We start from the raw sequence: 26,673 nt of genomic DNA, 5'->3' as shown, positions 1-26,673 counted from the left end.
GTGTCTGAAGCAGGATCAGTGCTGTGACTGAGCCCCTAACCTGCAGGGTCTGAGCTCACTCCAGGTAACCAACATGGCAGAGCTCAGTGAGATCGCAGAGCATCCTGCTGTCCATAGAGAATGGGACTGCTTGGTGTGGAAAACCCACACGGCTCACGGCTGAAGTGTTCTGTGAGTAGCACTAAGTTTTCCCAGCATAACCTACCTGGTCTGGTTTCTCCACCACCGCCCCCCCCGCCCCCCCGACTCTGCCCTCAACTCTTGCTGCCCCGCCTTCAGCCACAGCCACTTCTTCCTTGTGGCCAGCTCCTTCCCATCTTCCTTGTAAAGAGCTCACCTTTAACGCCCCAGTTCAGGCCCAGTGCTTGCTTGCTTCCGCTTAGCCCTCCTCTTTGCTGACTGGACTCTACCCCAACCCCAACCAGGGGGAGACCACTTCTGATCCTTTGTCAGGGCCTGTGGCTTATCACTCTCTCAAGGATTTGTAGAAGGAACTGAATGAGGGACTCAGACATCCTAGTTTCATCAGATATCTGCAAGTCTTTCATAGGAAGGACTCAACTTGGAAGGTTCCAGAATGGAAAACCTGGACAAGAGAGAAGATGCAAGGAGACATTTCTACTAAATCTCAGGTAACACTACGAATTGATGTCCACCTATCCCCAAGGCAGCTGATCAGAACTTGGCATTTCCAGGCAGAGGCCGATGGCACCGTTGGAGAGAACAGCGTTGCTCCATTCAGAGGCAGGGCCAGATTACCTCCAGTCCCTTCAGGTGGACAAATCTGTCTATGGTACCCATGGATTCCACACAGGGATCATACAGGCAGCAACTGCCAACTGAATTCCCTAGGGAGAGCCACTGTTTTTGCTTCCTCCACAGCCACAAATAAAACAGCTCTTCTAGCCTGATGTACCTCCTACAGAACACCAAAGGCAGAGACACAAGACGCCTTCAAGGGAAGTCCAGCAAAGCCTGAGTATGACATTAACAGAATGGAGACCCACAGATGCCAGTATATAGAATTTATTTTATTAAAAATTAAAACCACAGAAACAAAAATTGAATGTACAATGAGGATGGGGAAACGGCTAGGTAGGAGAACAGATTAACATGACATTGGTGCTACAGTCCTGGCTAGGGGACAGTCCTCATTACCACATCATTACCATACCAACCCCTCTGACCCCTCCCACCCAGGGGAAGCCGAGCCCGCTGTGCCATGACAGAGTGCAAAGGGGCTGTGCTGACAGGCTGTGCTCTCTTCTGTCGACAGTGTAGAGAAAACGTGCATGACACAGTTCAGAAAAACACTACAAATAACCTGAACTCGCTCTTCAGCCAATGTGGCAGGAGCGGCCAGGACACAGAACTCACGCCAAGAGGGCAACAGTCCTTATAAGCCCCTTATGTGCTCAGTCACCTGAAACAGACCATGGGTGTCCTGAACACAAGCGACTCTAATCCAAGGAACTAAGTGCAGGTAGATCTCCTGGATGTGATGGGCTGCTGGGCTGTTGAAAAAGAAACACTGGCAAAGCATGCCCACCCCAGACAGAGAGAGAAGCAGAAAGTGAAGCGAAAGAAATCAGCACCATCAGTCTCAGGCAGAGCCTGGGCCCAGGAGACCGCGGGGAAGTCAGCGGGGCAGCAGCAAGCCCCAGCCCCACCACCCTGGGTTGCTCAGGGCTTCGGCTTCGAGTCCAGGAAACACAGAGGGAAGCGAGCGCTTGGTGTGACTTCCCAGCCAGCACCCCAGGGCGCTACTGTGGATGTTCAGAACTGCTGCAGGATCATCTTGCGTTTCAGGTCATGGCTGAACTTGTTCATCCTAAAGAGCTCACTGTCATAGAAAGCGGAGAGGCTGTGGATGTTGATCTGCCGAGCCTAAGAGGAGGGACATCGAGTGAGCCGTGAGAAGGAGCTCCGGCAGGCCCACAGCGCGCTTCCTGAGGCCGCGCGTGGCAGGCAGGGCGAGAGTTACATCTCCATTACAGGGTGAAAGAGTAAAGGGTCAGAGGCTGACTCAGAGAGGGTCTGGAGCTAAATGTAGGACTTGAAATCTTCGCTTCGCCAGCTGCCTGTGAACTTGGACAAGCTACTGGGTGACCCTGTGCCTATCTCCTCTGTAGTATGAACGGCAACAACAGGACTATCTTGTTTGGCTGCTCCCAAGATTTAGGTGCATGGAACAGTGCTCAGTATGTTAGACACCCAATAAGTGGCTCTCATCCAAGGCCCATCCACTTAATGACAGAGCAAGGACTTCTTCCCCCTAGAGATGACTGACAGCCCCCAGGAAGCAAATCCTGCTCTCCCTTCCCCTCGGTGCCCATACCTTGTCCACCAGGTCCTTCTCAGGCACTTCAATAGTGTCCTGCTGGGCCCCAAAGCGGTTGCGTTGATATGTCACCTGCTCTGCCACTAACTGCTTCAGTATGAAGAGCAACAGCTCGTTGTTGTCACGGCGAAATGAAAGGTAGCGGGAGAAAGTCTGTGTGAGAGAAAAACCAAGGTCAACACCCCTCCCTACCAGGCCCCTTAGAGTGCGTGCAGGCTGACCAGTCCCCACTCCGACCATGCTCCCTTCCCCCCGACCAGGGAGCCACTGCAGCAGGCAAAGCCCAGGGTCCAGGCCTGAGCCTCGAGATGCCCATCCTTGGCCTCCTGTGCCGAGCTGGCCCTTCAGGCTGTGCTCCAACAGGTCCCTGCGCCTCGGCTCACACCCACCTTCCGCATGCTGCGCATGACGCTGAACTTCTGCGTGTCGATGAAGCTCTCCAGCATCACGCGGATGGCCATGTTGACGTCATCTTCTATCACATAGTCCCGCAGGTGGATGCGCGCGTGGGCCTCTGCCATGCGGATCATGGACTCGATGTGCCGCACGGTGATGGGGATGCTGCCTGTGGCCTGAGGAGGAGGACAGTGTCAGGTCTTCTCAGGCAGGAGAGATGCAAGAAAAACGGAGAAGCGGCCCTGCCAGCGGCCCATCCCCAGGGCTCATCTAACAGTCCCACAGCAGAAGTGCTCAACAGAGCCACCAGCAAACACACGCTTTCCCTTCCTTCTCAAAGTGTGACGGTGCCCAGTGGATGCTCAATGCATATGCCTGCCACTATCATGCCTGCACATTCTGCTCCCATCAGCTCACTCATATGCACCCCAGAATCCATTATATCTGTGGCCAGCTGACCTTGTTACTGTCGAGTACTAAGCATCGCATAATCCAGCGCAACATAACTGAGAAAACAAAGCTGTTTCTATGAAAAGTAAGTTGAATGCCCTGAAAAGACTTGATAAAGTTAAAAGGTAGAAGAAAAAAAGTTGCTGTGTTCATGTCAGGAGAGATGGACCAATCTACAAGAATTCTGCATTCCAACTGCTTGCAAGCTGCCTTTAAAGTCTTGCTCTCCTATGAAAGAACCAAAACTAGTTCAGACCACGTGTTCATTTGGGTGAAACTTATGCAAAGTCAACATGGAACTTAATCAGTGGCCAACAATCAAAAGACACTGACCCAAGACCCAGAAAAGCAAGTGCGCGCACATTTCAATTCCATCTAAAACAAAACAGTGCGTGAGTTTCATTTTTCGTAAGGCCTTCCTGCTCTCCCACTTTCTGGATTAACTGACTACACAGATGCCTCCTCCTCGGCGCCCCGCCCTGCCCTCCGTGCGCCACGCTGAGCCCTCACCATGGACTCCTTCCTCAGGTCACTATACATCTTGGCCACCTTGTCCTGGTCCATCTGGTTGAGCTTTGGGTGGACCTTCTCCTTGGCGTAGATGATGTACTTCTTCAGGACCTCCTGCGGCAGGGGCTCCACGCCGTACGTGTTGGGCATGGCAGGCTCTGGGGTGCCACCACCCAGCCCCTCCTCCTCCTTGTTGCTGGGGTGGTGTCTGACGTGGCTGCCGACCACAAAACGGGCCAGCATCTCATCCTAAGAAGGGAGAGGGCAGGGGGCAGGGTGGGTCTGGTGACCTGGCTGGGAGCAAGTCAGCGCGCTGGAAGTGAAAGCTGTCCACACCAGAAGTCGACCTTGTCTCAACAACACACACCCCACTCCTGCCACGTGCCTGGAGACACTGGTGATCCTGACGGCCCTCACAGAGGTCCCCCAGCGAGGGGAGAGGAGAGGGACGGCGGTTAAAAGGAAATGTCAAAAGTAACACATGCTAAGAAGAGGTGTAGGGCGGTGGGGTCGAGGGCCCAAGGAGACTCTTCCAGCTGAGGCTGCCAGCGTGCCTCAGACACGTGACAACTTGGAGAGCAGCGTGCCAGGAAAAGGAAAGAGCACGACTGAAGCCCGAGGCCTGGCATCTGAGAGAGAGGCAGTGTTGATGAGTGAAGGGAGCAAGAAGGAGGCGGGCTGAGGACCGAGCTCATGGGGCTGGCAGCCACGGCTGGGATGGTGGATTCTCTGCTAGTTACAGTGGAAAGCTGCCAGCAGGTTTTTAAGGAGAGGAACGACCTGACTTACTCCTTCAAGATGGTCTGCTTTCTAACTGGAGAAGGTCTAAACGGGAGAGAGTGGAAGCCAGGAGACCAGTGACCCAACACAGCAATACCTCGGTTAGAGCAGGTGGCAAGGAGCAGTGGACTCAGTGTGGACTATGCTGGGTGCACGGCTGCAGAGGGGCCAGTGAAGGAAAAGGAAATCAAGGACAACTTCTAGACAGAGAAGAAGAGTGGAAACCACACCATGGTGCGTGCAGAGCCCTGTTCCCCGTGCCTGGCACACCACAGGCCCAAGCCTCACTCAAGGTCCCTGGAACCTACTACATAGAACCAAGGACACGGGGTTGTGTACCTGGACTGGGTCCACCGTGTCCCTCACCACACACAGGACATCGAAGCGAGAAATGATGGGCTCTGTGAGGTCTACGTTTTCTGAGAAGGTCAGCGAGGGGTCATAGCGGCCTCCTGTAACACAAAGGCACCTCGTCATCAGGGCCCATGCTCCCCCCAGATCCCCTCTTCTTCCTAACCATGGAAAGTGCTTTCTAACCCCAAGTTGCTTCAGTGACAGAAGGGGAAGATGACTTTGGAAGAGAACGCAGCAGACGGAAACTCAGTGCCCGCTGTCAGGCATTCTGGACAAGACAAGGGCTTTCCTCTGACGAATTGCCTGAAACAACCTTTAGGCAGAAGGCTGAACTGTCGCCAGGAGGGAAAAACCAAGAATGGGATGGGCGAGAATGCCTGGGCTCTCTAACCACTTGCTGGGGGACCAACACCAATGCCACCTCAACTTAGTGCACTAGATTCTTCTCCCATGTCTCTGAGAACAGCACCAAGGGTGGTTCTCAAAAACGGCTCAACGAAAAACCCAGGTGTCCCAAGTCGCACTTCCACTCCCGCCTCTGGCAAGAAATGCAGAAGAGAGGAACACTTTCTGTTGCTCAATTCCTTCTTCAGATCTGTGCCTGGCGAGGGGCGCCGTGGGCTCCTGATTCCTGAAGGCAGGGCCTCTCTGGGTCTGTCTCCTTTTGGCAGGCCCTGAAACCTCGCTGGCCATCGTGCCCAGTGTACCTATGGGGTTGGCTGCGGCAATGACGGTGCAGCGGGCCTGCAGGGAGGTGACGATGCCGGCCTTTGAGATAGAGATGCTCTGCTGCTCCATGGCCTCGTGGATACTCGTTCTGTCCTGGTCGTTCATCTGCAAGAGATTCAAATGCGTGACTCTGCCCCTAGCACTCTGAGATGAGGTCCCTGCGCTCCCCTTACCACTCGTTCTCCCACGGAGGGCTAAGCCTTCACACCCGGAATCCCAACAGCTACGTGGCCCAGGGACCCACCTTGTCAAATTCATCGATGAGACACACCCCTCGGTCAGCCAGGACCAGGGCTCCAGCCTCTAAGGTCCACTCCCTGCTGACGGGGTGCCGCTGGACATATGCTGTGAGGCCCACAGCCGAAGCCCCCTGGCCAGTGGTGAAAATGGCTCGGCTGGACACTTTCTCAATATACTTGAGGAACTGAGACTTGGCTGTGCCAGGATCTCCACACAAGAGGACGTTGATGTCACCTCGCACCTTGTGCTTGCCACCTGGAGGAGGCAGGGATGGGAGCAGAGGCAGTGGGGCAAAAAGGAGGTGAGGGATACAGGACGCAGCCAGATTATCCCCAATTTCTCAGCCTGCTTATTACGAAGGGCAAAGGAATATTCTTTCTAGAAAGGGATGTGATACCCTAGGACCAGCAATCCCACTTCTGAGCACTAAACCCAGAGAGACGGGTATACACAGTGGTGTGCATAAAGGTGTTCTTTGTAAACGTAAAAACTAGGAACAATGTACACGTTCTCCAACTAGGAGAGCAAGATACACTACGCCACACGGACCCTGATACTGTGACTCAAAGAACAGACTTGTTCATATGCGCCAATGAGAAAACATGCCCGAGACATGCTAACGAGTGAGAAAAAACAGGCTGGACATTTTATGTATGGTCACGTATACAGAGGTACAGGAATCCCTGAGTTTTCTGTACAAGTACACAAGTAAGTCTGTGTGAACGGCCACACAGTCTGCTAGCCTACCCATCACCTGGTGACTGGGAAGCGACTAGGATTAGAAAGGGTGGTCAACGGGGACTCTACCCTTTCTGTGACTTTGAACAACTTAAGAAGAAAATGTAACATGAATACATATTCGTGTACTATTTTTATAGTTAACACCACCCAAGACGCCACGGCCGTGAGCTGGGCTCTCCCCACGATGAGCGAGCCACACGGAGTCCGGCCCTGTGCTAACACGTTCTTCCCCCCAGGCGTCTGGGCTTTAAACGCAGGGTCCTGCCTTGTCTGACACCTGGAACGCTGGCCCCTGCTGAGGCTGCTGCAGAGGAAAGGTGGGTGGCGCACTGCTCACCTGGGTTTTTGGGCTCCCCTCCAAACAGAGCCAGCGCCAGGCCTCTCTTGATGTCTTCGTGCCCATAGATGGAAGGAGCAATACTGGCAAAGATCTGAAAGAAGGCAGAAGAGCCAATGGGAACAGGGCCTTCTGCTCTCGAGTCTGGACCAACCTGAGTGCACGCAGCAGGTCACCCACATGCTCCAACTCAGGGACCCGGGACATCTCAGCCCCAAAGCACCCGCTCCACACTGCCACAGCTCCACAGGCCCTGCCCTCTGACTCTGGGCCTTGTAATTGGTTGGCTCTTCCTGAGAATCACAGCATGTTAGAGCTTAAGAGAACCTTCGCTGAACCCTTTTATTTTGTCATATTTCAAAGGACTCCCCGAAGGTCACAGACCAAGAGCAGAAAGGAGACAAGACGCGGGCCCAGGACACAGCGCCACATGTGGGTAGACCGTGGGCTTCAACAACACAAACACAGGAAGACGCCTCACTTGGGCTCTGCAGCCTTCCTGAGCCTTGGTTTCCCCCAATGGAAAAGAGAGATACCACCACCTAATTTAGGGGTGCGTGAGCTCCAAGGGAGGTGCTTACACAAGCCTGGCTCCTGGCCCAGCTGTGACAGAGAAGCATGACAAATATGGATCGTCTGGGAGATATGTCCACCAAGAAGTCATTTCAACTGGTGAGTCACTGAAACATTTCTCTGTTTCTGTGGGTGAGTGAGACAGAGAGAGAAAGAGGGAGAATCTCCCAAAATGTGCGTGAATTTTAAAGATCAAACCAGGGCCATCAAAGAATGTCCTGCTGGCTGGAAGCAGCCCGCACCCATGGCGCACAGGGGCAGGCATGCTTCTACTCTGCACAGCCTCTCTGCCCTCTGCACCCACATACTTCCCTGCTTACAGGTCTGGCCGAGGCGGCTTGGATAGCACCAGGCCCCTGCGGGCAGGGGACACTGAATCAGGAAAATCAAGACTGAAAGTGGTGAGGGAGGCACAGCTGCATGGGGCTGGATCTGCTGTTCTGCCTGCACCACCAGCCAGCGGCAGAGTTGCTCCCTCTGGGTTCCCTGGGAGCGTGAAGACAGGAGGAATCTAATTCTTAGAATGGGGGCTGGGAGCTGGCAGTTTATCCTGTGCAAGGCCACTCTCCACGGCCACCAGAGGGCAGTGTGACGAGCAGGTGCTTCTGGAAATGATGCGGGTACCAAGGACACCGTGCCAGAAATGCCTCCTGGCATTATCTTATGTAATATGCTAGGAGCAGAGGTCAGTTTCCACATTACACATTTGCTGGTTCTTTCCTGGGCCCTAAAATTTACTGCGAACCCAGGCAAAAAGAGGCAGTGCAGCACTGAAAGGCTAACAGCGGTCCTGGCCCATGGCCTCTACAGGCCGATGTATCAAACACTATCTCCCACTGAAAGGAAATCCTAGTTCCCATGGGGCTTTTTGAAGAAATAGCCAATTCCAGGTCTGGGGCAGGAAATGTGCAAGAGGAGCCTGCAATGCCTTGTACTAGAAAGCAGCGCGAAAGCTTTCAGAGATGGCTGGTCATGTGAAGAGGAGCCAACATGAGCAGCTTCACACTGGCAAAGAATGGGCACTCTGGGGGCCACCCAGATGGTAACCGCAGCGCTGAAACCTCAGGGATGCCTAAGTCCATCGAGTGTAATGACATTCAGTGGTCACCTCAGAAGGTGAGCTGCTCATTATTTTGAAAACTGGTAAATACAAGAAAATAATCAAGCAGCATTATCATGGATTTCCTATAGGAACTCTACTCGGGGTGCTCAAACAGTTAACAAAGAGAAGCTTCTCTATAAAGCAGCATTCCACCGAAGAAATGAAGGCTTTGGCATTAGAAGATGGTCAGATGGTCATCTTGCAACCCCTAGTGAATGAGCAGACTCAGCTCAGGATCATCAATGGCAGCTCACATCACAGAGGCGACGCGACGCGACGTGACGTGTCTCCTGCTACAGCCCACCTCTGCCGTGACCCCCACCAAAAAGAAAAAAAATCAAACCCAAGTCTGCCTAAGCCTCCCTATCCGAATGCCAATTTACAGAAACAGGTGCCAGAGGAAGACACTCAACAAGGACGTAATCAGCAACATCCAGACTGTGGGAAACTCAACAGGACAGTTTGTTCCACAAAAAATTGCAAGAAACAAACTACAGCAAAGTTGCAGGGTATAAAATCAATTTGCATAAATCAGCAGCATTTCTATATTCTAATAACGAACTAACAGAAAAAGAACTCAAGAACACAATACCATTCACAATCACAACAAAAAGAATAAAATACCTCGGGGTGAATTTAACTAAGGAAGTGAAGGACCTATATAATGAAAATTACAAGGCCTTTCTGAGAGAATTGGACGACGACATAAGGAGATGGAAAGACATTCCATGTACATGGATTGGAAGAATAAACATAGTTAAAATGTCCGTTCTACCTAAGCAATCTACAGATTCAACACCATCCCAATCAGAATGCCAATGACATTCTTTACAGAATTAGAACAAAGAATCCTAAAATTCATATGGGGCAACAAAAGACCCCAAATGGCTAAAGCAATCCTGAGAAAAAAGAACAAAACGGGAGGCATCACAACCCCTGACTTCAAAACATACTACAAAGCTACAGTAATCAAAACAGCAAGGTACTGGTACAAAAACAGGTGCACAGATCAATGGAACAGAATTGAAAGCCCAGAAATAAAACCACATATCTATGGACAGCTAATCTTCGACAAAGGAGCTGAGGGCATACAATGGAGAAAAGAAACTCTCTTCAACAAATGGTGCTGGGAAAACTGGAAAGCCATATGTAAAAGAATGAAAATTGACCATTCTTTTTCACTATTCACCAAAATAAACTCAAAATGGATCAAAGACCTAAAGCTGAGACCTGAAACCATAAGGCTTCTAGAAGAAAACGTAGGCAGTACACTCTTTGACATCAGTATTAAAAGGATCTTTTCCCACACCATGTCTTCTCAGAGAAGGGAAACAATAGAAAGAATAAACAAATGGGACTTAGATCAGACTAAAGAGCTTCTTCAAGGCAAATGAAAACAGGATTGAAACAAAAAAACAACCGACTAACTGGGAAAAAATATTTGCAAGTCATATATCTGACAAAGGCTTATTATCCATAATATATAAAGAACTCTCACAACTCAACAGCAAAAAATCAAACAACCCGATGAAAAAATGGGCAGGAGACATGAACAGACATTTCTCCAAAGAAGATATACAGATGGCCAATAGGCACATGAAAAGATGCTCATCATCGCTGATCATCAGGGAAATGCAAATCAAAACTACACTAAGATATCACCTTACGCCCATTAGAATGACAAAAATATCTAAAACTAATAGTAACAAATGTTGGAGAGGTTGTGGAGAAAAAGGAACCCTCATACACTGCTGGTGGGAATGCAAACTGGTACAGCCACTCTGGAAAACAGAATGGAGATTCCTCAAAAAATTAAAAATAGAACTATCATACGATCCAGCCATTCCACTACTGGGTATCTATCCAAAGAGCTTGAAGTCAGCAATTCCAAAAGTCCTATGCACCCTTATGTTCATTGCAGCATTATTTACAATAGCCAAGACATGGAAGCAACCTAAGTGCCCATCAACAGACGAATGGATAAAGAAGATGTGGTATATAGATACAATGGAATACTACTCAGCTGTAAAACAGAACAAAATCATCCCATTTGCAACAACATGGATGGACCTTGAGGGAATTATGTTAAGTGAAATAAGCCAGATAGAGAAGGACAATCTCTGTATGACTCCACTCATATGAGGAATTTAAACATGTGGACAAAGAGAACAGATTAGTGGCTACCAGGGGAAAGGGGGGGTGGGGGGTGGGCACAAAGGGTGAAGTGGTGCACCTACAACACGACTGACAAACATTAATGTACAAATGAAATTTCACAAGATTGTAACCTATCTTTAACTCAATAAAAAAAAAATTGCAAGCAACAAAGAAGAGATGGAAAGGAGAGGAGAGCTAAAGATTACGAGGCTCAAGAGACAGATATGGGCCGACCCCGGGGCCGAGTGGTTAAGTTCGCGTGCTCTGCTTTGGCGGCCCAGGGTTTTGCTGGTTCAGATCCTGGGCGCGGACAGGGCACCGCTCATCAAGCCATGCTGAGGTGACATCCCACATGCCACAACTAGAAGGACCCACAACTAGAATATACAACTATGTACTAGGGGGCTTTGAGGAGGAGAGGAAGCAGAAAAAAAAGATTAGCAACAGATGTTAGCTCAGGTGCCAATCTTTAAAAAAACAAAAAGAGATCAACCAGTCACAGCGTGGGGGCCTTATCTGGATACTGACTCCAAGAAACTGTTTAAAAATACTAAGATGATCAGGGAAACGTGCACACAAACCCAACAGCTGATGGTAAGGAATTGCGAATTACTTCGAGTGTGGCTGTGGTACTGTGGGCAGGCTGGTACAGAGAGCCTTGTAGACATGCACACTGATATCGTTACAGACGAGGTACCAAGTCTGGAGTGTGCTTCAGAGCAGTGGAGGGGAGTGTGTGGAAGCACAGAGGACACTGGACTGGCCACGGCCCAGCCACTGTGGGAGCAGGGAAGGGTATACGTAGGCACATCACACCATTCCACGTGGGTGTCTGAGACATTCTGTAATAAAAAGTATTAACACGTGGGCCAGGCCTTGTGCTAGGGCGCCCCATGGACTCACAACAACCAAATCAACTCACAAACGCATCCCCCACTGGGGTAACTGCGGAGAGGGAGCAGAGCGCGAGAACTTAACCACTCGGCCACGGGGCCAGCCCCATGATTCTTTCATTAAACCCTGTCTGTGCTGGGAGACAACCGTCCACGGACCTCCCGCCCTCCCTACACCTTGTGGGTGTGCAGGCTGGCCAGGCCCTGGCCTCTTCACCCAGACTGTTTCTCAGGGCTGCTTTTGTAGCGAGCAGTCTTACAGGATGAGGCAATGTCTCCCTAGGACCAAAAGCGGTAGGCCCACTTCCTGCCTGCTACGTAAGGCAGCTTCCCCAGGCTCAGCTCCTCCCCTGCAAACCAAGCACTGTGTCCAGGAGGACGTCCAGGCCGGCCTCCCCAAGGGACTGGGGGGCAAGGGAGCAACCCCGTGAGGCCCTGGCGCTCACTGTGCTGTCACTGACCCAGCTAGTCCAAGAGTGATGGCCAGCTTAACGTCCAGTAGCAAGGGTACCTGTCAGGCCATGACCTGGGGCTCCCAGGAATGATCTCATTCATCCTCACAAGCGGAAGCTCATGCTCTAACTCTCTATGTGAAAATGTTCACACTCCCTAAAGCAATCTACAGATTCAACGCCACCCCCAGCAAAGTCCCAATGACATTGTTCACAGAAATAGAACAAAGAATTCTAAAATTCATATGGAGCAACAAAAGAAACAAGAGACCCCGAATAACCAAAGGAATCCTGAGAAAAAAGAACCAAGCTGGAGGCATCACAACCTGATTTCAAAATATACTACAAAGCCATAGTGATCAAAACAGCACGGTACTGGCAAAAAGCAGACACACAAATCAATTGAATGGAATTGAGAGCCCAGAAATAAAACCACACATTTATGCAAAGCTAATCTTTGACAAAGGAGCTAAGAACATACAATGGAGAAAGGAAAGTCTCTTCAATAAATGGTGCTGGGAAAACTGGACAGCCACATGCAAAAGAATGAAGATTGACCATGATCTTACACCGTACACAAAAATTAACTCAAAATGCATCAAGGAATTCAATGTAAGACCTGAGACCATGAAACTTCTAGAAGAAAACATAGGCAGCACACACTTCAACATCAGTCTTAGCAGCATATTTTCAAGTACCATGTCTGACTGGGCAAGGGAAACAATAGAAAAAAAATAAACAAATGGGACTATATCAGACTAAAGAGCTTCTGCACAGCAAAGGGAACCATCAACAAAACAAAAAGACAACCTAACAATTGGGAGAAGATATTTGCAAACCACGTATCTCATAAGGAGTTAATATCCAAAATATACAAAGAACTCATAGATTTCAACGACAACAAAACTAACAACCCAATTAAAAAATGGGCAAAAGAGCTGAACATTTTTCCAAAGAAGATATACAGATGGCCAACAGGCACATGAACAGATGTTCAACATCACTATTAGGGAAATGCAAATCAAAACTACAATGAGATATCACCTCACTCCCGTCAGAACGGCTACAATTAACAAGACAGGAAACAAATGTTGAAGAGGATGTGGCGAGAAGGGAACCCTCATATACTGCTGGTGGGAGTGCAACCTGGTGCAGCCACTATGGAAAGCAGAATGGAAATTCCTCAAAAAATTAAGAACAGAACTACAATATGATCCAGCTATTCCACTGCTGGGTATTTATCTGACGACTATGAAAACATGAGTGTGTAAAGATACATGCACCCCTATGTTCATCACAGCATTATTCACAGTAGCCAAGACTTGGAAGCAACCTAGGGCCCATCAAGGGATTAACGGATAAAGAACATGCGGTATATATACACAATGGACTACTACTCAGCCATAACAAATGATGAACTCCAGCCATTTGTGACAGCATGGATGGAATTTGAGGGTACTATGCTAAGCGAAATAAGTCAGAGGGAGAAAGTCAAATACCGTATGATCTCACTCATAAATAGAAGATAAAAACAAGAACAAACAAGCAGAGAGAGACAGAGACTGGATTGGTGGTTACCAGACGGGAAGGGAGAGGGAGGAGGCCGAAAGGGGTGATGAGGCGCGTGTGCTTGATGATGGATTGTAATTAGTCTTTGGGTGGTGAGCACGATATAATCTACACAGAAATCGAAACATAACAATGTACGCCTCAAATTTAGACAATAGTATTAACCAACGTTACCGCAATAAAAAAAACAATTCTTGGGGCCCTGGTGGCACAGCAGTTAAGTTCGCACGTTCCGCTTCTCAGTGGCCAAGGGTTCGCCGGTTTGGATCCCGAGTGCGGACACAGCACCGCTTGGCAAGCCATGCTGTGGTAGGCGTCCCACACATAAAATAGAGGAAGATGGGCACAGATATTAGCTCAGGGCCAGGCTTCCTCAGCAAAAAAGAGAACTGGCAGTAGTTAGCTCAGGGCTAATCTTCCTCAAAAAAAAAAAAAAAATTTCTATGTGCACTGACCCCATCCACCCTCAGAACGCCCACCCGTGACAATCCCCCAGCTGCATGGCTACTGCAGGCAGACAACAGGTGGGTAACGCCCAATGGAGGAGCTCCTGCACCCAATTTCTGCACAGACTGACGTTTCTAACAACTGTAACGACAACAGCCGGCTGCTGCACACGCCACGCATCAGGTGTTCAACCTCCGTGACAACTCCAAGAGCAACATTATCCATCATCACCTCATCCTCGCAGGCGGGCGGGTCATCTGATCCTACTGGGGATTTAGGCCCAAATTCAACCCAGGAAGCCTGGCTTCAGACTGCATGATTCTCCTGTTAGTTCTTGAAAACCGAACTGTTAGGCAAGGCATTGATCCCTTGAATATTTCACCCTGTCAGTGGTGGGCCCACAAAAGGCAGGCAGGGTCACAAACTTGAGTTAATGAGGCTGGAGAGAAGACAGCAGTGGGCAGTGGGTAGATGGACAAACTGGAGGGAGCGTGTCCCAGCTGCAGGGGATGCTGCCGCTCAGCCCCAGTCAGGAGTCGCTGCAGATACACAGACCAAGCACTGACGGACACCTGGGCTGTCAAAAGCCCAGGCATGCTGGTTTTTATGTGAAATCTCCTGATTCCTAAAGGATGATAAAAATAAATACCAATAAAAATAAATAACAAAGAAAAAAGAGAACCACATACCAACTGAACAAAACTCGTCAGCAGGCCGGAGGGAGTCATGGGCCACCTGTCTGCAAACCCCTGGCCTAGAGAGTTCAAGTGAGCCTGATCCTTTTTGGATCTTGCCCGTCATCCCTTCAGTTTGTACCCAGAATTGCCGAGTGTTCCTTCTGTCTCTGTCCAAGTTACTGACAAAAATATCCGCCCTAACAGAGGACTGAAGAGATGAGGCGGTACAGATCAACACTCCCTGCCTGATCTCATCCAGCCCCCTTTCCCCATGGGGCTCAGGGAGGCGTCATGTAGAGATGTCGGCCTCTCTGGAAGGATCTCCTCTAGATCCTTCTAAAGGACTTTGCTTTAGAAGTCATCCTCTCCAACCCGAGGGGGGTCACTGTGTACGCATGCAGAGGGCGAACTGAAGTGAGCATCAGGACCAGGCTATGGGCACGTGTGCCTGGGGAAGTCAGCTAGCATACAAGAAGGGAGAAGGGCTCTTGGGGCAGACAGGAATGGCAGGTATCAAGGCACGGCAGAGTGGCAGAGCCTTCCATGCCTGGGCAACTACGAGTAGCCCTGCAAGTCTGGGGCACAAGGCACACACCGGACAGCCTCGTCCAATGCCTTGTTTACAGTCCAGACGTGCTGCGTCCACTACACTCTCACCTCTAGGTTTTCTAGTCTCCTCAATCGGCAGAGTGGGAGGTCAGGGGCTAGAAGTCACAGCAGGAGAAAGAGGGCACTAGGAGAGTTCTGGAAGGACTCTGTTCTTTTGGTACATCAGGTGCACGTGCAGACAAGCTGATGCGAGCACAGGACACAGGCAGGGCTGAGTCCCGAGAGACTGGCTCAAACACTGCAGATTCTGAAAACGCGTCCCTCACATCAGCACTGGTTTTCCTCCGCGAGAGCTAAGCACCAAAGAGCGGGGCAGCAAAGGTCACCGATCAAAGCTTTCCTCCCGTTACTAGCTTCATGAGAAGACCCTGTTTCTTATTATCAGGAACCCCAATAAAATATGAGGCCACTGATGGGAAGGATTGTGTCTGACTCCCCCAGGATCCCAGAACACGGCCCTAGAAGATACTCAAGGACTGAGCGTGTGCTGGCAGAACCGAAGTCCTCGTCCTCCCAAGGCTGGGACACCCGCCTCTCAGGTGGGAACCCCAGATCTTGGCAGATGAAGGCAGACAGCTGTGACAGAGGTGACAGGTGAGCACATCTGACTGGGCCCTGCCCTCAGGGAGCTTACAGAGCACAAAGGAAAGGATCCCACTCCTTCAGTGGCCAGCTGGAGCCTGAGCTGATTCACCTGAGCCCAGGGCGAGCTCTTCCGAATGAGAAGAGCAGAGGCTGAAGAGAGCGCTGTGCTGATCTGCACTGAAAACCAAACAGAAGGGAGAGCTGAGGAGACAGGAAGAAAAAGGACAGGAGGAGAACCGCGACCTTGAGAAGGGCACTCAGCGACCTGGGGGTTGGGCGGTACCTGGCAGTAGAAATGGCAGAGGACTTTCATAATAGAAATTTAACATGCTAGTTGTTATTTGTGTCTGCAACGCCAAGCCACATCTCCCCAACCTTCAGTAAAAACATCTACATACAAAAAACAAAACCACGTTGAGGCTGTGTTCTCCCTGGAGAAATGACTCATGGTAGGAAGGAGGCTGACACCAGGGAACACCCACGAGAGACCACTTATCCCACCGCTCTGCCTCCTTTTCAATTTTGAGCCCGGGCTTGACGTGATCTGAGGCCTCTGCACCACAGTCCTATCCTGACCAGGTGCGGACAAAGGCTCAGAGGGGCAGACCCCCAACGCCAACGTTTATCTTCTTCCCCTGGAGCATCAAGGCAAGTTTACTGAGCTCACGCAGGGAACTAAAACAATAAGAAAGGAGCACAGTTTCCAAGACCTAGGAATCAAAACTGAGGTTCCAGGGGCAGCAAGGAGGAGGCGCAGCACGACAGTGAGCCTGGGTGCCCCCAGCCCCAGCGAGCCCCTGCTCCTCACAGAGCAGGGCAGCCCGCCCACAGCTCCACCTGCCTTCTCCCCGATCTGCTGGTCCTTGGAAAGGCTGATGATCATCTTCACATCTTCGTCAGTCAGTTCCCCCACAGCAACCTTGTTGTCCTTCTTGGCCACATGGTTGGCTAAGATGACAGTGGCAAAGACGGGGAAGCCATTGGCAGTGTTGAGGGAGCCGTCGTAGTTGTTGTGATAGATGCCAGTCAGCTCCTGGGGAGAGTGGACAGACCACGTGGTCAGAAGGGCCAGCCCTCAGGGTAGAAGTGGGAGCTGGGGCCACCTCCACACTCACTTCAGCCAATTTCTTCTCCTCCAAGTCCTCCAAGCCACAGACACCAAAATGAGAAACTGAGTAAAACTGCTCCGAAACCCAACATTCCAATTGGCCAACCCATGACAGGAGAGTAAGCTCTCCGCCCAGTGACTCAAGAACCCATCTCTGCTGACCCCCACTACCATCAGCCCTCTCCCACCACGAATGTGCACCCTCACTTCCTTAGTGGCTCAGCTCCCTCCCGGCCCGCTCCTGACCCACTCACGATCTCATCTCCTGGCTTGCAGCTGTCCACCAGATCGGCAAGGAGGATGGCATCCTTGGAGCGGGGCAGCCGGCCGGCCGCCACTTTCCCGGGACTCTCCTGAATGCGGATGCGCTGGTAGTTCTGATAGATGGTCTATGAGACAAACAGACGGTCACAGGGGCCCATCCCTGCATGGCGAAGACTTTGCTCTCCTCTAGCACTGACTTATTACGCCACCTGACCTTGACCTCGGCTCTGTGAGGAGGGAGGGCAGGCAGTATTATTATTCCTGTCTACTAACTAGAAAATGGAGAGCCAATGACAGCAGGAGTGAGCCCACTGTGACCAGCACATCAGTGGGTGGTCCCTGCTCCTGCCACCACCCTTCTGGATGCCTCCTTGCTGCTAGACAGCAGTATAACTGAGCCCTCACGTGTACGGACGCTGGAGTAAGGCTGCCTGGGTTCAAAGCCTGGCTCTGTGGCTTAAGCTGTGTGGTCTCAGGCAAGTGACTCCCTCTGTGCCTTCTCTGCAGAATGGGGATGCTAATACTGCAGATGCAACCTCACAGGAGGCTTAAACCAAGCCACACACACACAGTATTTAAACCAATGAGCAAAAAACAGCAATGCAAAATAAGTGTGAGCTCTCGTCAACCATCACGTGCCAGCATCATGCTGTGCAATTTAATGTCGCTTATCTCACTCACTGTCTAGAGAAAAACCACATAAATCAGCAGTTAAGCACACGCCCTGCGTCAGATACCTAATCGTTTGGGCTACTTCCTGGCTCACTGACCCAGCCAGTTTCTTCAATGGCAAATGGGGTCGATAATAGGACCTGCCTTACATGGCATGATGAAGATGGTTCCCTAGAAACACAGCCTGCTCCTCTGCTCTCGTGCAAGAGAACTTTGGTGCAGCCGGAATCTGTGAAGGAGGGACGCTGGGCAGGGAGGGAAGACTCTGGGCAGAGGCACGGGCTCAGCGACGTCCAGCCTGTGGCTGTCCCTCTCCAAGGCAAGACGCACTTGAACTTTTAAACAGGTCTATCTGTGGCCGTGGGCCGCTACAAACGTGCCCTCACAGGCATTTCCTGGAAGGTGGCTACAGCTAGGCACTTCCCAGAAGCTCGGAGCAGCGAGAAGCTAGCAGCCGACACGCACGGCAGTAAGAAAGAAAAGAGGGTTTGGGCATCCCCCACAGGGGTCAGGATGCCCCCACTGTACAGATGAGGCACACGCGACAAGCCTGAGGTCTGAAGGCCCAGAGCCTTTGGCGGCGTCTCCTGAATGGGGCACAACGGTGCCTAGGGAGGTGACAACCCAGGGGCCCCAGCAAAAGGCCCTCAGAGAGGCAGCGAGCAGACACGTCAGGAGTCTCGAGGGGGCTGCTGGCACCCGTGGGAGGGACGGACTGCAGGGCAGGTGCCTTGCAAAGAGGGGTCACTCGGCAAGAAGCAGACCCAGTTTTGCCAGATCTTGCCATTTTTCAAGAGAGGCCATAAACTTTGATGTTTTAAACAAAATCATCTGATTTTTTAAATATTGGCTTGAATTCTTGAAAACATGGTGTGTGCCAAACTAAACAGGCTGGCCACACAGACCCGGTCACCCCCGAGTGTGGCCAATGTGCAACTCCATCACGCTTCCTGTGGCTGCCCACGCTGGTCTTCCAATAGCCTGAGAGGTCCGAGGCCCTGTGTGCCCGGGAGCCCCTGAGACAGGAAGGACAGCCGGTGGCAGGTGTCGCGTGCCCTCTCACCTCTTCCATGTTGACTTCAAAGGGGCCAGCTGACTGGCACTCGGGACAGGAGCCCGGCTTCACCTCCTGGTTCTGGGACTGACAGAAAGGCCCCAGCACAAAGCTACACTTGTTGCAGTTGTACTTGACCATGCTGAGCTGGGGCAGGACGCCTGTGCAGCTGGTCACCACCCCGCTGGTGCGGATCAACTGGTTCAGGTGCAGCTGCCTGTGGAGAGAAGAGGGCTTCTCAGAGGCCTGGAGCCCGGACGCTCAACCTATGCCCTCCAGAGAGGCCAGGGGTACACGTGAGGGGGTTCCAACATGAGATCCCCAAATCTGCGGCCCAACCACAACCAGATCCATTGCATGGCAGCCTTGTGCTAGCCCGAGCTCACGGGGTGAGGGCTCTCCTTGGCTGCAGCCAGCCTCCCCACACCACCACTGCCCTGTCGAAGCTCTCCAGGGTGACACCTGAGCCACGAGGTGCTGTGCACCCAGACGCTCGGCCCTTGCCCTGCCCTCAGCTCACCTCAGCGAGCGCAGCTCCTCCACCAGAGGCAGGTGGGAGATGCGCACGTGGATGTGGCTGGCGATGCGGTCATACTTGGGGTACATGGCCAGCACAACCTCCAGGGCAGCCTCATCGAAGATCTGCAGCAGCTCTGCCGGCGCCTCTGGCAGGAAATAGGCCAGGACGTGCTCCCTGGCTGCCAGGTCCTCATAGTTCACCACCAGGCTCTCACGGTTCTCTAGAGGCAGGTGAGGTGGGCAGGGACGTTAAGCATTAAGCCCGGCTGGGGCCAAAGGAGGCAATTTCTGTCTCCCTGTTGGAGGCAGCCTGCCCACTCAAATCCTTGACTTTGAGCCGGAAAGCCCAGCTCTCCCTTCTAGGTCTACATGCTTTAGCTACGCGATTTAGGTAAGTGACATACCGACCCTCGACTTCCCAATTGGTAAAACAGGGATGTCACAAAGCACACTGGGGGAATCAAGTGAAGGAACATGACGTAGAGGGCCTTGGGGAGCAGGGCTGCAAACTCCCCAAGGGCCAAGAAGGAAACCTACAAGTCAACTGTGTCAAAACTAAGACAAAGGGCATGGAGGGGACTGCAGGAAATCACAATTTGCATGCCCCCTTTAAAATCCATTCCTGTCACATGCAATTGTGCTACTTTCTGATCAAAGTAGTAATCCAGATTCTTACACAAAATCTGACAAAAAGCACTTCTATGGTCCCAAGGTGCTCCCTGGACAGTGCGCTGAAGCATCCCAGCACACTCAATACTTTTTGCATTTGTCTGGAAGACGGGCATCTCGGGCTTCAGGTCCTAGCTCCTGTCTGGCTATAGGCAACTCACTTGGTATTCCCCGCACCTCAGGCTTCTGCTGAATGTGCCATTACAAGGCCAAAACAAACAACCTGCAGGGGGCCATGCAAGGTGGGCTGAGGGGCAGGGGGCCTGCAGAGGCTGCACCTTTACACATGTCGCTGATGCGCTCCTTGAAGACGTTGTGGCCGTGGCCGTCCACGTGGGTGCGCAGGAAGTTCTTGAAGCGGTGGTGGATCTCCAGCCGGGGGCCTGCCATGCTCACCCACTCACGCACAGAGTGGCCCTTGAGGTCCTCCAGGTTCTCGATGCTCTCGATCATCTCCTCATCCTCCTCGCCGTCCTCCGTGGCCCGCTCCACCTGGCGGCGCTTCCGGGCGGGGCGCTCCTCGTCCTCTTCATCGCTGTCTGGGGGCCAAGGGATGCCCTCGAGTGAAGTCTCGCCAGCACCTTCTATCGCCTGCCCCAGCCCTCCTCCTTCCCAGCTCCCCAAGGCTCCGGAAGCCAGGACCAGCGCCTTGAGGACGCAGACATCTCAACCTACCATACAGGAGACCCCGCCGCATGCGGCCTAGGCCCCGGCCAGCCTCCCGGTCGCGCTGCCGCATCACCCGCTCTGCCGCCTCTCTCTGACTGGCTGTCAGCTCCTCTACGTCCTCGTCATCCAGGGCCATTCCCTCGGCCTCATAGGTGTCCAGCTCTGGGATGGCACGGTAGTCCCTGAGAGAGCCCCCAAACAAACCCTGTTAGTACCCAAAAAACCCCACCCAGGCACTGGGCCTGCTCCAGAAGGCTCAGGAGCCCCAGCCCAGGCAGGCCTGCAGTGTCCAGGTAGGAAATACAAAAGGCTCAAAATGGATCTCCAATGGATAAATCAAGGGTGGTCTATTCGCACAATAGACAATGGAATATTACCCAGTCCTCAAAAGGAAGGCGAGTCTCACTCATGCTACAACACGGGTGAACCTTGAGGACACTGCTCAGTCAAATAAACCAGTCACAAGAGGACAAATACCGCACGATTCAGTTTGGGCAGATCAAAAAGTTCTGGAGGTGGAAGGTGGGGATTGTCACCCAACAGTATGACTGTACTTAATACAACTGACTTAAAGACGGTTAAGATGGCAAATTTTATATTATGTGTATTTTTCCACAATAAAAAAAGCAGGGAGGGGCTCTCTAGACAGCTCTGAACAACCAGGAAGACAGAGGAATTGAGGAACCGCGAAACCTTCAGGCAGGATGGCCTTCAGAGAGCCAAGCCCAGCTCCCCAACAGGGCAGGACGTCTCCCCGCAGCCTCTCCGGGAGACAGCGCCGCCTCAAACCCCCGGAGGCCCTGGGAAGGTCCTCCGCACACATCAGCCCAACGGCCTCTCTGAAACGCCCGCCCACTGGCTCCACCCTCTCAGCTCCTCCAAGACCTCCAAGGACTCTTTTCCACAATGTCATCTACCAGATATCTGAAGGGGAATGCTGTCTTAACAAGGGACCCACTGAGAGCAACTGGGAGGCAGACATCAGTGCTCTGACTGAAGGACGAGGAAACCAAGGGTTGGGGGGATGGGATTTTTGCCAGTGGTCACCCAGAAGAGCCAGGTGTCAAAGTACAGTACCCTCACAAACCACACGGCCTTTCCCTGACGCCGCACTGCCTTCCCTAGACCATTCTCCCGAGCTCACCCTTTGTTCAGGGTAAGCAGTGATGATGGGAACTCTACTACTACTATTAGTATGATTTTTTTTTTTGCAGTAAACTCTTTCCAACTATATTCTCAGAACGAATAATCTTACACTGCTGATACCAGAAACAGAACCTAAAGCAATACATTTCTGGGTGGATCCAGTTCTGAATTCTCAATGTTCTCAGGAAAAAGGTATCTGACTGTTCAAGAATTTTAAGTCAGATCCAGCAATTCCACTTCTGGGAATATATCTGAAGAAAATGAAAACACCACGTTGAAGAGACACCCACACCCCATGATCACAGCAGCATTATTCGCAACAGCCAAGACATGGACACTACCTAACTCTCCACTGACGGACGGATGGATGGATAAAGAAGTTGTGGATACACATCCAATGGAATATTATTCAGCCAAAAAAAATAAGGAACTCCTGCCATTTGGTACAACATGGAAGGGCCTCGAGGGCATTATGCTAAGTGAGGTAAGTCAGAGAAAGACAAACACTGTATGATCTCAATTATATGTGGAATCTAAAGAACAAAAAAACCAAATTCATAGAAAAAGAGATCAGATCTGTGGTTACCAGAGGCAGGGGGTCGGAGAAGGGGGCACTGGATGAAGGGGTCAAAAGGTACAAAGTTCCAGCTATAAGAGAAATACGTACTCGGGATGTACTGTATGTGATGACTACAGATAAATAACACTGCTGTCGGATATACAAGAAAGCTGTTAGGAGAGTAATCCTGAGAGTTCTCATCATAAGGAAAACATATTTTTTTCTTTTTTTTGTATTTATACAAGATAATGGATGTTAACTAAACTTACTCTGGCAATCCTGTCACAATATGTGTAAGTCAAATCATTCTGCTGTGCACCTTAAACTTATACGGTGCTGTATGTCAATTCTATTTCAATAAAACTGGGGGAAGAAAAGAATTTTAAGTCACATGAAATGCCCTCAGCAAAATTCTAATTGGTTTATTTAAAAAAATTGATAAATTTGACTTCATCAAAATTAAAAACTTTTGTGCCTCAAGAGATACTCCACTAAAAGAAAGATGAGCCACAAACTGAGAAAATATTTGCAAATCACCTCTCTGATAAAGGACTTGTATCTACAATAAATAAACTCTTACAACTCAATAATAAAAAGTCAGTAACCCAATTATAAAATGGGAAAGGACCTGAATAGACATATCCTAAAAGATACACAAATGGCCAATACACATGTGAAAAGATGCTCCACGCCATTAATCAGTAGAGAAATGCAAATCAAACCCAATGAGACACCATCCCACACCCTTGAGGACGGCTATTATCAAAACCAGGAAAATAACAGGTGTTGGTAAGAACGTGGAGAAACTGGAATCCTCATGCACCACTTGTGGGAATGTAAAACGGTGCAGCTGATTTGGAAAACATTCTGGCAGTTCCTCAAAAGATTAAACAGTTACCATATGATCCAGCAATTCCATTCCCAGGGATCTGTTCATGAGAAGTGAAAACATATGTTCACACAAAAACTGCATGGCAACATCACTCATAACAGCCAAAAAGTGCAAAGAACAAAATGTCCACCAACGTATGAATAGATAAAAATGGTCTGTCCATACAATGGAATATTATTGAGCCACAAAAAGGATCGAAGTAATGATACATGTAACAACATGGAAGGACCGTGAAAACCACACTAAGTGAAAGGAGCCTGTCGAAAACAGCCACATTGTATAGGTTCCATCTACACGAAATCGCCAGAACGGGCAAATCTAAAATGACAGAAAGTAGATTATTGGATGCCTAGGGGCTGGGATGGGAATAGAAATCAACTGCAAACAAGCACAAGAAATCTTATTGGGATGATAAAAATGTCTAAACTGGACTGTGGTGATGGTTGCGCAACTCAGGAAATTTACTAGAAAGCACTGAATTGTATTCTTACAAGATGTGAGTTTCATAATATACAAATTTCAGCTTAATAAAGTTGTTCTTCAAAAAGAACAAAACCGGGGCCGGCTCCGTGGCCGAGTGGTTAAGTTCGCGCGCTCCGCTGCGGCGGCCCCGGGTTCGGATCCTGGGCACGGACATGGCACCGCTCCGCTCGTCAGGCCACATTGAGGCGGCGTCCCATATCCCACAACTAGAAGGACCTGCAACTAAGATATACAACATACAACTGTGTACGGGGGGGGGGACACGGTTTGGGGAGATAAAGCAGAAAAAAGAAAAGATTGGCAACAGTTGTTAGCTCAGGTGCCAATCTTTAAAAAAAAAAACAAAGAACAAAACCTAACTGGGCCCAGCGAGCCCTCAGACGCGTCTGTCCAGAGGCCCCTGCAAAGGGCCTTGCTCCTCTGAAGGGGGGAGAGAAGCAGAGAGGAGCGGAGACAGACGGTGGCTGACAGGGAGGGGCACGCTGCCTCAACAACTCCACAGCGCACAACGGGGACCCTGCGGCCAGGGCTGGTTTTTCCAGCCTCCTCCTTCCTTCCAGTCCGGCACGCACTATGCACCCAGTCTCATCACCTGGGGTGGCTGTGCTGAAAGCAAAGACCCAGAGGGTCCAGATGAAAGTCCTTGTGATGGCTCACAAAGGGCACGCCCCCTGGTCTGTAAGATAGCCTGTATGTCCTCTCATACACACCAAGTCTGGAACCCCGAGTCAGAGGAAAGAAATGCTCCTGGGCGTTCTCACAATTCCACTAGGAAGGTAGCTACCACATCCCGGTAGTAAATACAGGGTGACGCCGCAGTAGAAATCTAACCTTGCTACCTTGCAGAGCCGACTCCACTATCTTAGCATCAAGCCTCGATAACCTCTAATATGTGTTCGTAAGAACGCATCTAACGCGGGGCCTGCTACAGATTAGGCACAACAAATGTTTGCTGGATTGAATCTAAATCTTGATTAATCACCCCTCCCCCAACTGTTTCTTTGAAGTTACAGAAAAACACTTGGCTGTCTGCTTCCTGTCCTTTCCAGCTGGCATCTCTGAAGTGTCCCTTTCCTCCAGATTAGGGACCCCATGCTATCCCCTGGAGTGCACATCTCATGCAGTTAGGCCTTACCCAGGCCACAAGGTCTAGTCTAAGTTAGATACAGCAAGTTACACAAACTTACGTTGTGGCTCCATGAACCTGTCTCCCCCCAGAACCTGGACCAAGATGCGCTCAACACAAGGATGTTCTGATTCATTTGCTTCCTCAGCACCCAAAACAAGGTTGCCAGATGCACAGCGGGCTCCCTGCAAACTATATGTTGAGTGCAGGGCCTTGAACGAAAATACCTCTCCATGCCATCTCCAATAAGCTCCTCTCCATCCTCTTCCTCTTCCTCCAGGGGCCCCTCTGTGCCTAGCAGCCCCTCCGACTCATCCTCAAAGGGAGGAAGGTCACGGCCAGGACTGGAGGTCAGGGCATCAGTGCGGCGGGAGCTTCGCCCAGGGCTGGAGGTGAGAGGATCATTGCTACGCCGCCGGCGGGCCGGGCTGGAAGCCGTGGTGAAGGACTCGGACGATTCCTGCAAGAGATGGAGGAGGTGAGGGCTGACTTCGCCTCCTGTCCTGCGGCCCTCCCCACCCACAAGGTCTCCCTCTCCACAGTGACCCTGTCCTCCAACACTCTGAACCCCTTCCAGCCTCAAGAGTGCACTTGCTATCCCCTCTGCCTGGAATGCTCTCCTCTGAGCTCTCTGAGCCAGCGGCTTCTCAGCACACGGGGACCAGCCCAAGTTACACTTCCTCAAACGCTCTGTCACTCACGTTACCCAGTTTTGTCCATGAGAAATCACTAAGGGTACATCATTTGTTTATTTACCTGCTTATCATCTATTCCTCCCCTGTAAACACGCATTCCCACCCGTTTGAGCACCCAGTGTGCCACGCACTGTGACAGGACATGGGATACAAAAGCGACCAAAACGTAAGAGGTCTGGAACTTACAGACTGGTGGAGCGGACAGACAGTAAACAAGACAAAAGCGAAAAAAATGTTACAGTAAGAAATGCATGAAGATGCAGGACTCGTCTGTCCTGCGTTCACCCAGCGCCGGGCATAAAGAGAGCACCCAACAAGTATGCGCGGAGCGAATAAAGAGAATACCCGGGCGGGCAGGGCTTGGCTTAGGAAGCCCAGCGCTCCCAGGTGACTGCGGCGGAGGAGGCGTCACCCGGAGAACTCAAGCCGCGCGGGGCCCGCCGGCTTGGCAGACCCCGCAAGACGAGAGGAAAGGAGAGAATCAGCTCCATGCCAGAGCCCAGGGGGCCAACCTCCTCCAGAGAGCCGATCGCGGACGGGGCGGGGGCGAGAGAACTCGAAGCTGGTAGCCCCCGCGCCCTTGCTCCCGCGCGCGCTACACCGCCCGCCCGCCGCGCGGAGGTGCAGGCCGCGGGGACCACCGGCGCCCGGGCGGTGCCTGGCAGAGACCACCCGCCGGCCGCCGCGCCCACGCTCCTCCCGCGCCCACCGCAGGGCAGGCCCGCGGGCCCCGCGCGCTCACCGCCATCGCAGCGCCTTCCTGCTTCTCCAGCAACAACTAGTTTTCGCGCGAAAACTGGCCCACGTGACCCTCCCGAACCCGGGAAGAATCTGAAGGAACGTGGCGTCATGACGTCGGCGTCCGTTTGCGTCAA

General features: G+C 51.3%; 1 protein-coding gene across 1 annotated transcript; it reads right to left on the bottom strand.

Annotated features, from left to right (window-relative positions):
- Positions 1 to 1,010: 1,010 nt before the first annotated feature.
- Positions 1,011 to 26,673, bottom strand: MCM2 (minichromosome maintenance complex component 2). The gene is made up of 16 exons (XM_014846101.3): positions 26,541 to 26,673; positions 25,331 to 25,563; positions 20,904 to 21,079; positions 20,507 to 20,767; positions 19,561 to 19,780; positions 19,050 to 19,257; positions 17,305 to 17,439; positions 16,784 to 16,975; positions 6,879 to 6,972; positions 5,805 to 6,055; positions 5,539 to 5,665; positions 4,817 to 4,929; positions 3,698 to 3,946; positions 2,731 to 2,913; positions 2,339 to 2,494; positions 1,011 to 1,887 (listed from the first exon to the last, which is right to left on the bottom strand). Exons 1-16 carry the CDS (start codon positions 26,544 to 26,546, stop codon positions 1,777 to 1,779), a joined length of 2,715 nt encoding a protein of 904 aa, XP_014701587.1. The 5' UTR covers positions 26,547 to 26,673; the 3' UTR covers positions 1,011 to 1,776.

This window comes from Equus asinus, chromosome 21 (genome assembly GCF_041296235.1).
Source record: "Equus asinus isolate D_3611 breed Donkey chromosome 21, EquAss-T2T_v2, whole genome shotgun sequence".
Classification (NCBI taxonomy): domain Eukaryota; kingdom Metazoa; phylum Chordata; class Mammalia; order Perissodactyla; family Equidae; genus Equus; species Equus asinus.
The sequence above is the reverse complement of the archived record's forward strand: the minus strand, read 5'-3'. Positions and strand labels throughout refer to the sequence as shown.

Excerpts from the sequence above, each read along its gene's own strand:
- MCM2 (XM_014846101.3), bottom strand. Across the intron at positions 6,056-6,878 it reads AGGGGAGCCCAAAAACCCAG|GTGGCAAGCACAAGGTGCGA; the intron begins GTGAGCAGTGCG and ends TGCCTCCTCCAG. Across the intron at positions 5,666-5,804 it reads TCATCGATGAATTTGACAAG|ATGAACGACCAGGACAGAAC; the intron begins GTGGGTCCCTGG and ends AATCTCTTGCAG.